The following is a 12454-nucleotide window of genomic DNA, read 5'->3' as shown; positions in this document are numbered from 1 at the left end:
AAGCAGGCACAGCACACGGCCTCCTGGCGGAGGACAGGCCAGCCTCGGCCCACTGGAGCCCCACGGTCATGGGGAGGCCCCTACAGGTCCTGGTCCGTGTCCTCGGCAGCTGCCAGCACGTCCACGTGACTGTAGGACTTCCAGGCCTGCAGGTTGCAGCTCTTCAGGATGGTTCCCAGCTGCTTCCCAGGCCCCACTTCAAAAGTTTGGGGGAACTCGGTGCCCTTTTTCCGCTGGTAGATGGCGTGCATCGTCTGCTCCCACTTCACTGGGGAGACCACCTGCTGGACCAGCAGCTTCTGGATGTGTTTTGGGTGCGTGTATCTATTCCCGCTGACGTTCGAGTGGACGGGAACCAGGGGCTTCTTGACATCAATCGCTTTTAACGCCTGTGCCAGGGGCTCCACGGCGGGCTCCATGAGGCGAGTGTGGAACCCACCGCTGACCAGCAGCCTCTTGGTGCGTCTGAAGTGATACTTAGAGGAATTCTTCTGGAGAAACTGCAGAGCCTGGAAGGAAGAAAAGGAGGGTTAAGCCAAGTAACTCTTAGGGGAAGAACAAGCAGTCACCGTCGGCGCCATCACAGTCCTGTGTATAGAACATGTTTATCTGCACATCGTACACTCATTTCCTCCTGCACAGCCGGGGTGACGAACTCCATTCCCTTCGTTCCAGTTAAAGTCGGTCACGCAGTCAGTGTCCCAGAAGCCTTCCTCTGGGGACCTGACCATTCACCGTTACAAGGTTGCAGGGACGTGATCGGATAGGAGGTGTGCACGTGTCTGATAAAAAAGCACTATCTAGTGTCAGTTTTCAGTCATAATTCTGCCGTCCCTCAGAATTTTCTGTGCCCTGTTTCTGTGTTACTGCATAACCTTCAAGAGAAAACTTCAGGAGACTCCAAGTCTCATTTCCCACAGCAGGGGCTTTTCCCTCAGAAGCCCGTCGTCTGGGGCTTCTCCGGAGAACCAGAGCCTCTCCCTGAAGCCACAGCCCGCCCCTGAAGGGGCCTCCGGACTGACGGCCCCAACAAGGAGCTGTCTGCAAATACCTCGATTTGCAAACGTCTTTAAAACGGCAGACACTCTTACTCAGGACAACAGCCCAGGGCCTACCGCCTGACAGCCCTCCACCAGGGCTGCTGAAGGGGTTCCTGTGCACTAAGCTGCCTGCCATGTCCCTTCGCCCCGACACCCGCCTCAGAGGCTGGGCCAGCTGCTCCCTGGAAGACTTAGGCTAAGCTTTGAAAAGGCTGCAGCCGCTGCATGACCTTTGGCAGTTTTACTTTACTCTCGTGCCTCAGTTTCCTCATCTATACAATGGGGACAACGACATCCATCTCACAGAACCCTGTTAAGGAGAACTATGCTTGGTACACGAGTGCTGTGAGGGCTGGCAATTATCGCACACCACGCCCATCCGTGTCCCCTGGAAAAAATATACCAGAGTAGCTATCCGTGCCCCCAGGGTCGGAGGGGCTACTACTCTTGTTGGCATGGTGCTGGCTCGGCCATCTCTGGGGGCCCCTCCCTGCGGGAGTGCACCCTGCCCACCCTCCCAGTCACGGCCAGTGCAGCCTCTAGCCCCCAACCCCCCGCCCAGGCTGCTCTGTGTTCCCCAGAGGCTGCCCCAGTGGCCGGAGCGCTGGAGCAAAGGTGAGGCGGTGCAGACTCCAGCACAGTGAACCCTACTGTACCTCACCTGTGGGAACCCCTGGGTTTGGGCTGTCACTGCAGTAGCCTAGCCTGTCCTGACTGGCCCGATGCTTCATGCCCATGACCACCCTCCCTCCATCTCTCTCACTTATGGACACGGCCCAGGAGCGACTCTGGACAGAGGCCTCTCGGACTCCACAGCCCAGGCCCTGCCACCCTTGCCGGGATGGCCGTGACCGCCAGCATCTATGTGGATGGCTACTCGGTGGCACTTCTGCATCAATTCATGTCTCGAAGTGCTTTCCACGCAGTCTCCGAACTCATCCGACTCAATGCCAGGCGAGGGCCACAGCCGCAGGGTCCAGCGGGTGCCTCTGCGGCTGGCCCTCAGCTCAGGCATAGTCCAGCAGAGGCCACGAAGTTTTTTCACATCAATTATGGGAGTGAGGACCCCTGTTCAGGGGGACCCCTGCCCTCACCTGAGCTCTTTGCTATGGCATTTCCAACACCACCAAAAGGCCGAACCTGGAAACCGGGGGAGTCGTCACCCGGGTCGGGTGCCCACCTGTCGGGGAGCCCGTGAGGGAGGCTGTGCCCTGGCTGGGGGCCCTTGTGGCCCATATCTGGGCTTCGTCCCACAGCCATTCATGGGGATGAGCAGCCAGCTCCACGAGTAACTTGGGGGCCACCGTGGCCGATCTCTTCTCAAGACTGTCCCAACAGGGACCTGTTGGCTGTCGCTGATTCACAGGAGACACACAGGGACACCTGGTACACTGGCAAGGCCTTAACGGGCAAGGTGAAGCGAGCGCGGTCAAGCAGAAGAAACAGGTTCCAGAGTGACAGACCATGGAGACGCCCCCCATACCCGAGAGCGCAGGGCTGGCTGTGAGGACGACACCCGCAGCTGCTCTTACGGTCCCGTCTGCGCTCAGCATGCCCTGAGCCAGGCACACAGGATGCAGCTGCCCGTCTACCAGGTGCGCCCTGCCCCCCCCACCCCATGCAGGGGATGCCCCGCCAGGCACCACCCCTTGGGGCCACCTCCTCAGGTCCGCGGGTGGTCACTCTGACCTGGACTGTGCCATGAAGCCTGTGCTCGCTGGTTTACAGCTGGCCTTCCTCTGATGGCGGGAACCCTGGCTTACCAGCCACGTGTGCCCTCAGTGCTTGCCACATGGGAGCTGCTCAAGAAATGACTGGGGAAATGTGAACAGAAAGGCCAGAGCAGAGGAAGTTAACTCGGTGCATCTAAGCACAAGCAGGGCAGGGCGCAGTAACCCAGCAGGAAATGTTCTCTCTATAAGCGGCCAGATCAGAGGCTGTGAGAAGCCCAGAATGTTCTCCAGGAGGGCCCTGGAGATCATCTGTTCCAGCTCTTTACTTTCCAGATGGGCTGGGCGATTTGCCCAAGGTCCCGGTCTATACATGGTGAAGTGGAGGCAGTGCCCCGGCCTCCCAGCTCCCTCTGCGGTCACTCCACCACACTCTCCGGGCCCGCAAGCACCTCCCAAAGACCACAGCTCGGCAGGGCACCCACGACGCTACTGTGGGCTCACACACGTGGAACCATTCCAACCCTCTGCACAGGACTGGGGCCTACGAAGGCTGTTCCCGTCAACACCAACCTCCAGGTGTCCTGAAATCACCCTGCAATCTGGAAAGAGGTAGTTGGCCACCTCGCACACAGGATTCTCTATGCCCAAAGTCTTGCAGTGCTCCCGGGCTTCCGAACAGGCGAATGTGAACTTGGACTGAGGCTGGCCGAGGACGGACAACATCCCACTGGGGACGGCTTCTGAGGCTTCCTGCATGGCCTCAGCTCGGACTTTCACTGCATACAAACCTATTCAGAGAGAAGTGCATTTGGAAAAATCAGGGCGCGTAATGGGGAAGGAAGCCCAGACCTAAAAGACAAAGCACGAGTTCCGCATTTTGTGTTGGGGACATTGACATTGGCCTTTATCACTAGGCCGCACGTCTGTAGTTCTGTGTGTCTGGTCTACCACAGAGAGATGCACCATCATCAAAAGCAAGGTGTTGTCCTTGGCACTACACAGATTAAACCATGGAGCTTCCTGCCTTAGAGCTGGCTTAGTGTAGGGCTTGATCAGGAGTGATTTTGCCCCTAGGGTAGTGTCTAGAGACATTTTTTGATTGTCACAACTAGAAGTTGGGACTATTAGCATCGGGTGGGTAGAGGCCAAGGTGGCTACTTGCAAAGCATCCCCAAAACAAAGAATTATCTGGTCCAAAACGTCAACAGTGCCATGGTGAGAAGCCCTGGTGTAGGGTGGACTGGGACCAGCTTTCGGGTTACATTGCTTTGGGCAAGTCGTGACCTCCTTCGTAGTCAGTAAAATGAGGATAACAGGATCCAGTCTGCCTGGATGGTTGTGAACAGTAGCAGTTATTACTAATTAGTTTATTACCAAAGAGAAATCATGCTGAAGAGGAAAAATAAGAGCCATCAGATATTTGGAATGACGTGCAAACTACAATTACATGAATTTCAATAATGTGTTGTCGTGACTCAGGCCTTACTGCCCTTAGAGCTGGAGACGCTGACACCGCCAAGGACGATGCACTAAGGCGCAGGGCTCCTAGTTCAGTGCGGCGCCAATGCTAGGGGAGAGGACAGGCCTGGACCCAGGTAGGCAACTCCCATGACCTTGACATATGAACGCCCATTGACCGGGTCCTGGGTCTGCTCCCCGGTGGGAAGTGGGTGACCAGACCAAGGAGAGGTTCGGACACCAGTTCTGGGTTTGATGGAACAACAGAGACAGTGTGAGGAGCAAATCGTACAGCTTGCCCATGGAAGCATCTCCTTCCCTCAGCACTTACATACGTGTTTGTACTGGACTCAGCCCCGACCATTGCGGCAGGTCCACTAGGAGCCCGTGGTAGGAGGGAGGAGAGAAGCACAGGGATGTGGCGAGTGCGTGTGGCAATCCTCCCACGCAGGCTCAGTAAATAACTATGCAACATGGCAAGTGAGAAAACTGAACACAGAACGCACACATGCTGGAATTCTGCAAATTATGTACACAGGAACTGTCTGTATAAAAGTTTTATTAGGATGTGGAAATACGAAAAATTTTTTCACTTTCTTAATACTATTTTTTTTAAAAGTGAGGTGAAATTCACATAAAATATAACCAGTTTAAAGAATAGAATTCAGTGGCACTTGTTGTATTCATAATGCTGTGTGACCACCAGCTCTAGTTTTAAACTTTCCTCCATCCCATAAAACACCCATACCTGCTAAGCGTAATCACTCCCCATTCGTCCTTCCCTACATCCTGGTAACGACGAATCCGCTGTCCCTATGGATTTGCCCATTCAGGACACTTCACATAAAAGGGATCCCACAATACGTGATCTCTGTGTCTAGCTCCTTCCACTCAGCATGTTTTTGAGGTTCATGTCACAACATGCGTGAGTACTTCATTTTTTTAAATTCCTGAATAATATTCCATTATATAGATATACAATTTGCTTATTTGTTCATCTGATAATGGACATTTGGTTTCCATCTTTTGGTTATTATGAATAATGCTGTTATAACATCTGTGTACAAGTTTTTCTGTGTGGACATATTTCCACATTTCACTTTTTGAGGAACCACCAAACTATTTTCCAAAGTGGCCACACCATTTTACATTCTTACCAGCAATATGTGAGGTTCCTGTTTTTTCCACATCTTCACCAATGCTTTTTTTTTGTTTGTTTGTTTTGTTTTAAATTAAAGCCATCTCGGTGGGTGTGAAGTGGTATCTCATGGTGGTTTTGATTAGTGATGTTGCACATCTTCTCATGTGCTTATTGGCCATTTGCATGTCTTCTTTGGAGAAATATCTATTTAAGTTCTTTGCCTATATTTGATTATAAGCAATATGTTTAACTTTTAACTATAAGCAAAACCCTTAAGTGAAACTGCTATGACTCAAGACCAAACATTCATTTACTCTTTTTCATTCAATGACTACTGAGCATCTACCACGTGACAGGCACTGAAGGTGAGTGGACTACGAATGCCTAAGACAGTGGGAAAGGCAGCCAAGCAAGCAGATTTTATGAGATTACACAAAGAGAGGAAATCCCTGATGAATCCTTCAGGTTTAGAAGGGAATCAAGGTGAAGTCTGGTCCTAGGGTTCCAATGTCATCCCCACCCATATTCTCCTTTTTCTCAGTGTGTCCAGAATTATTTTTGGCATTGTCCCTTACCCCCAATGAGCCCAGCAAGGCAATATCCCAGTATAAAACCAAACCCTTTCTCTGTACCTTCAGAAAATTCCATGGCTCCGGCAAACACCAGGGCTGCAAATTCTCCCACACTGAATCCAGCAGCAGCAACACAGTTCTCAATAACCTGCGGTGACAGATGCAGAATGTGAGGCCATGTTTTCAGCGGAGCTCAGTCCAGGGCTCTGCCCTTGAGAGCTGGCGGCGGCTCAGTGTTCTGTGCTCAGTGAGCCAGGTTCAGCTGGCCTGGTGTTTCAGCTAGAAGAGGACACACAGAAGTGGCATTGACAATCGCTGATCCAGCCCTTTACTGATAAGGAACTTCCTAGCAAGGCGAGCGAAAGTCTGCTGGCTGACTCCAAGGTAAAGCTGGATTCTCTTGCCTCTGTCCCGGAGCCGTCTCTCAGGCCCTATGGAGCAAGAGGGAGCTAAGCATAGAAGCTAAGAGTATGACTTTCAGAGTCAGAGAGTTGGACTTGACCTTACCCTCTCGGAGCCTCAGTTATCTCATCTGTGAAGTGGGGAAAAAGCAAGACCTACCTCACTGGGATGCTGAGGGAATTACATAAATGTCTCTAAAACGCTTAGCTCAGCGCGGGCCCAGGGTAAGCACTCAACGGATGTTATTATCATGACACAACCACTTAACTAATTCCTCTAGTATCGCTGAGTCTACGTCCCTCATTCACGAAATCACAGCATTTATCTCATAAGGTTGTTGCGAGTATGAAATGGAGTAAAGGGTTTAAAGCACTAGCTTAACATTTACTGTCTTGATATTATTAAATAATAATTCACACCTTCAAATGAAGTGACATTCTCAGATATCATCTCAATGATCACTTAAGAATGACGTTTAATCCTTCCAGAATCACTTAGTGATTAATTAAATTATTAAGGATCAGTAAAATGGCAACTCAAGCCCCTGACTCCCCAGCCCCTTTCCCTGCTCTTCATTCCTTTCTATAATACTTATCATCTTTAACGTACCATGTAACTTACATAGTTACTGCATTTATTCTTTATTATTTGTCTCCCTCCCCTAACATTCAAGCTCCCTGAGGACAGGGGTCCTTGTTTGGTAATGGCTGTATCCCCAGCGCCTAGAACAGTGCCTGGAACCGAGTGCGAACTCATTTAAGAATCAGCCTAACGAGTCAGACGTGGCAGGCGGAGCCTGAGGTGGGGCCCAGCCGGGCTGAGAGGGCTTGTGTCTCGGCCCGCCACGGAGCCTCACCGCAGGCTGCAGGTGATGCAGTTTCTCGACGGCAGCCAGCGAAGCCACGAAGACAGCGGGCTGGCAGTGCGCGGTGCGGTCCAGGTCCTCCTGCGGCCCGTGCAGGCTCAGCTCCAGCAGGTCGTAGCCCAGCACGCGGCGGGCGGCAGCGTAGAGCTCGCGGACGCGTGGGTAGCGGAGCAGACCGCGGCCCATGCCCACCACCTGGCTACCCTGGCCGGGGAAGAGCAGCACGGAGCACTGGCCCGGCTGGCGCCGCGCCGCCGCTTCCTGGGGCACTTCCTCCGCTGCTGTCGCATCTCTCAGCAGCTCCGCCACGTCCACTGTGCCCAGCGGAGGCAGCCGGAAGTTCGAGGCGCCGCGGCGGCCACTCGTGCCCCAGCCCCAGGCCCTCACCGCCCGCGCAACCCGGACGCTCATGATGAGGAACCTGCCCCCAGCGTGTTACCGGGGCGACTGAGGCCCGACTGCGGCGGCGCATAGCGGTCCTTGGCTCATTTCCTCCCGGGCGGGCCCGGGCACCCGGGGGCGGAAAGAAAGGTTCCGCAGTAACTGGTTCCGTCTCGGCTCTGAGATCCTTCACTGCTGCGTGCCGGGGCCCCGGAGTGACCTATGCGCTTACCTAAACCTAGCTGAGAATAAAACACGACATCGCACTACAATAAGCCCTCAAAAATATTTGTTGAATAAACAACACAATGTAACGTTCACTCTTTCTACCTAGCACGTGAAAAGTTCTTGAAACACTTCCGCATTCTTTCTCTTAGTGCAGACACGATTCTCCCAACTACACTGGGTGACAAGCAAGGTAACGGCTCTCTTTCATGCTGCCTACAAACCAGACACAGTGCGCTGCACATAATAAACACCCAGTAAATATGTGTTCCATTGAATGAAGCCCTGGATATTTTGCAGACATTAGCTTATTTAATTCCTTACAGCAACGCTATCATCATAGCGTTGAATGGTGCAATTATTATCCTCAATTTATGGGTGAGTAGACAAAGGCTCTAAGATTGAGTGACAGGTGGTTGGAAAGTGGGGTTGGAAAGTGGAGTTCTCTGGCTTCTGAGCAGTGGTGTGAGGCTGGGTCAGAGTCTAACTCTGAGCTCACCCCTAACCACAAATCCCACTTCCCCTTGCTCCCCTCATTTCCTGCCAGCCACTTTTAAGGAACCCAAGAGACAGACAGACAGACAGACAGACAGACAGACAGACAGACACACACACACACACACACACACACACACACACACACACACGTAGAATCACATCAGCAAATCTTCTTCAGTGAACTTGTCCTAAGAAAAGAATTAAATGAGCCAAGACCTAACTCTCAGGATATCGTGGCAGCCTTGCTTTTGACAAGAGAAAAGTAGAAATAAACTGAATGTCCAACTAGGGAAGATGGATTAATTAGATAGATAGTTAAATGAATTACGAGAAATCTTTGCAATGCCATAGTCATAAAAGATATGGAGGAGAGTTTCAGGTTAAGACATGAATAGAGAATACACTGCCTTCAGAAGCCCATAAATCCGCAATAAATGGACCTTTTAGAGACATAAATCCTCAAGGACAGGGAGAACAGGAAATGGGGCCCTAGCAACAGAAGCTCTGGAAGCTGAAAAGCAGGTAGACCAGTATTACCTGACTTAGCAGACCCCAGACAGCCAAACCCCTCCCGGAGGTGAGGAAAGCTGAGAACCAACCTTCATTCAGATAACAGAATCCTCAAAAGCTTAGAAACTGGCAGCACTAGCTGCTTCTACTTCCAAGGGTGAAAGAGGGCTAAAATAAAGAGAACTATTTGAAGGTGTCTCTAAGAAACAGATCTGTAGATCCTCTCCCTCTGTCTAGCCACTGGATGATGCCCCTTCCCCATTCTAGCAAATATCTAGAGTTTAGCTCAGGAAAGGGCTGGACATGTCAGAGACAGAGGTGAATATGGGTTCTCTGCCAAAACAGGTGGATACTGAACGCAGAGATCTCGTCCAGGGCTCTCACTGAACTTCCAGAAACCTGGAGCCAGACCCTTACTCTCAAGTCGAGGGACTGGAATACCTTGGGGGAATCTGACCAGTCTCAGAGGAAAATCCTAAAGATATTGACAGTCCAGAAAGTTCCCAGGCAAATGGCCCACCAAGTTCAACTTACAGTGAAGCTAATTCAGCGAATATGATCCATAGATTTATTTTCTTCCTCTACCAGCCAAAGATTGGCAAGGACCTGAGAAAGCCTCTTAGAAACAGAAAAAAGAAGAAAAACAACTCCACGTAGGATTCAGAGACTAAAGAAAACTAGCACTGATAGTTAAGAAAGTAAGAGAAGACACGGCATCCATGACAAAAGAACAGAAAGTAATGGAAAAAAATTCAGAAAACAAAAAATAATCCCTGGAAATGAAAAATAGGATAGCAAAATTGAAAAACTCAGTACAAGGCCAGGAAGAGAAAGCTGAGGAAACCTGAAAGAAGGTAAAGCAGAAAAGCAAAACATGAGAAGGAGAAGAGAAAAGTAAGTTAGAAGACCAGGAGGTCCCGGATTCTGAGTGACAGGACTCAGAAAGGAAAGTGAGAAAATGGAGGGAAGAAAATCATTAAAAAAAAAAAACCCGAACTTTTAATTCCTGGAAAATAAAGGATATGAGTTTCTTGTATGAAAGGGCCCCTGAGCACTGGCATGATGGATGAAATTAGACCAATGCAGAGGAATACCAGTGTGAAATTTTAGGACTCTGGGGACAAAAATCTTAAAATCCCCCAGGAAATACAAATTAGGTCACAGACAAAGGCTGAACCACACGGAGCGGCTTCAGCCTGCCAATCAGCACTGCGGCAGCTAGAAGACCATGTCCTCATGATGCTGAAGGACAAATGTCTCTAACTTTGAATTCTTACTCAACCAAGCATTAATCAACCATGGGGAAGAAGGCAAGATTTCGAAACGATACCTCCTATGTAGTCTTTCTCAAGAACTCCTGGAGGATGGGATGAAGAAAGGCATAGAGGTGCCATCCAGTAAATGAGCTAGCCAGCAGAGGGGTCACGGGCATCCCCTGGGGTGCGGGGTGGTGAAGAGGGACCCAGGATGATGTGTGCACAGATGTGCAAGCAGCCAATCCAACTGGGAGCAGCATGACTCCAGGGAGGTACTGCGGGCTGTCATCCCCAAGCTGCTGGCTGCCACTGTGCTGACTGTTTAAGAACCAAATCCTTGGTGATTGTCCACACTTGGCTGGTCTCAATCACAGGCTAATGAGATCCTGTTCTCCCCTCCATTGCCTGCTTCCTGGCTCAGCTGAGAACACTTGTTCCGCCTCACAGAAGTGTCCCCTCTACCCCTGAGGTCTGAACACAGGTGCAGCTCAGAAACAAGAAGACAAAACAACCCACACCTCTAAGCATTTCCTCCTGAATGCCTCTGCCACAACCCTGCCAGATGTGCCTCACCCCCAACCTTGCCCTCCTCCGACTGCCCCAGAAAGGGCCTTTGTCAGTGCTCCCAGAGGCTGAGGCCAGTCTGTGCTGCAGAGGCTCAGTTCAGTTTTCTCTTCCTAGGGAGTCTTCTTCTGGTCTGGCCATCATGCCCGCTCTCTCCGGCCAGGTGTGTGCTGTTCCTTCACCTCTCTGAGCATGTGAGATGAGGTCAGTCCCTCGGGGATTCGGAGGGTGTTTTCCTGGCCTCCTTCTTGGATGGACTGAGGCCAGGGGTTGGGTTTGCTCGTGTGGTACCCTCCAGAGTTCAGCCCAGAGCTGGCCCCCTCCCCGCAGATGCTCAATATATATATGTCCTTCAGGGTTGGCACATGCTGAATGCCTGAGAGGCTCCCATGCTCGGTCCTGTGGAGGTAAGAGGTCACCGCCAACTTAGAGTGTGGGTGGCACAGAGATGGGTTCTGGAAGAGCTTCCTGGGGTGACGCTGGAGAGCAGTCAGACTTGGACACGCGGAGGTGCCCCGAGTGGGGGTGAAAGGTGTTTTAGGCGGGGGAAACAGTGCGTGCAAAGGCACAGAGGTGGGAGAGGGTGGGGTAGGCAGCTCGACCCCAGCTTGGCAGGGCCTTGAGTGCCAGGTACAAGGTACAAGGCTTGGACTATATTCTGAGGTAGTGGGAGCCTTGGAGGGTCCCGAGCAGAGGAAGGGTGTGGCAGGGACAAGAGGAGAGCTGGGGGCCAGCTCGTGGCTGTGGCTGCTGCCCGGAGGAGGGACAGTCACTGCAGCCCAGGTGGGGTGGATGAGCTGGAAAGGAGGGAGGCAGAAGTCATGGGAGGCGTGCAGGCAGAGCATGATGGGACCTTCACATCTGCCCCCAGACGTGCCCGCCTCGGGCAGCAACACCCCCTCTGGGCTGCAGGGCTCCTCTGTGGAAGGGTGTGACCTTCGTGAGGGCAGAGCCTTGTGTATTTGCGCTCAGCCTCTCCCTTTGGCTCTGGCATGCAGGAAGAATTTGGGGACAGCCATCTCGGCCTCCTAGGACGCCCCCATGAGCCGGGAGTCCTGTGGGCAGTTGGGGTGAGGGAACTTTGTTGCTTCTTCCTCCTGGGTCTTCTGTGGGAGGCAAGTGTGTCACTCAGCCAAGCCGCGGACACCTCTGTACAGGAAGAGTGTGAGAGCTGGCAGCTTGGGAGAGGCGCGGCCAGACTGCCTTCAGTAGGAACGGAGGCACAGTGCCCTGGGCCACCACACTTTGAGGGACCCAGGCAAACGTTTTAATTTATTTTAAAATCGAAGAAGAAAAAGATGGATGAGTTCCAACCTGGATTATACTTGTTCTTATACCACTGCAGTCGCAGGTGGAAGGGGCCCACAGAGTTGAAAATGCCAGGGCCTATGAAAGTCAGACTGTGGCCCAGGAGGCTCCAGGCCACTGTGACTGGGGAGCAGCAGTTGCAGTTCACCTTGGCCCCCAGAGGACCAGTTAGGGCAATTATGGCTCCTACAGGCTGAGGGCCCTGCCAGACCAAGTCAGCCCCAGGTGGCAAACAGACCCTGGCTGCAGTAATAAAGCAGCGTGTAGATGGGGAGGTGAGGTGCCCGAGGCCCGGGGCTAGACATGCCCGTCCCACTGGGGTGTCCCTGGCAAACAGGAGGCCACCTCTCCGCTGTGATGCTGGTAGCCACCTCTCACTGAGCACCAAGCATCTGCAGAGCGCCCCGCCTGCATCACAGCGCAGCATCCCCATCCGGCCCATATGATATGCCTATTTACAGATGAGAGACGGAGGCTGCGCCAGGACAAAGTGCAGCGCTGCCTCCGTGTCCTGGGGCAACAGCTAAAGGAACTAGGGTGCTCCTCCGGAGATGGGGGGGC

The 12454-nt window shown here is 52.3% G+C and overlaps 1 protein-coding gene across 2 annotated transcripts in view; it reads right to left on the bottom strand.

Annotated features, from left to right (window-relative positions):
• Nucleotides 1-7652, bottom strand: part of MCAT (malonyl-CoA-acyl carrier protein transacylase) — a 9581-nt gene extending 1929 nt beyond the window's left edge. The window contains exons 1-4 of one of the 2 annotated variants that reach the window (XM_023535903.1): nucleotides 7143-7630; nucleotides 5945-6032; nucleotides 3284-3501; nucleotides 21-509 (exon numbers count right to left, since the gene is read on the bottom strand). In XM_023535903.1, coding sequence (XP_023391671.1) covers nucleotides 81-509; nucleotides 3284-3501; nucleotides 5945-6032; nucleotides 7143-7562 — 1155 coding nt within the window. In that variant the 5' untranslated portion in view covers nucleotides 7563-7630 and the 3' untranslated portion in view covers nucleotides 21-80. Of the gene's footprint in view, nucleotides 1-20; nucleotides 510-3283; nucleotides 3502-5944; nucleotides 6033-7142 lie in introns of those variants that run through there. The other variant, XM_011368995.2, reaches the window with a different exon arrangement.
• Nucleotides 7653-12454: the final 4802 nt, after the last annotated feature.

Source organism: Pteropus vampyrus, unplaced genomic scaffold, assembly GCF_000151845.1.
Source record: "Pteropus vampyrus isolate Shadow unplaced genomic scaffold, Pvam_2.0 Scaffold145, whole genome shotgun sequence".
NCBI lineage: Eukaryota > Metazoa > Chordata > Mammalia > Chiroptera > Pteropodidae > Pteropus > Pteropus vampyrus.
Note: the sequence above shows the minus strand (reverse complement) of the source record. Positions and strands in the feature narration are given on the sequence as shown.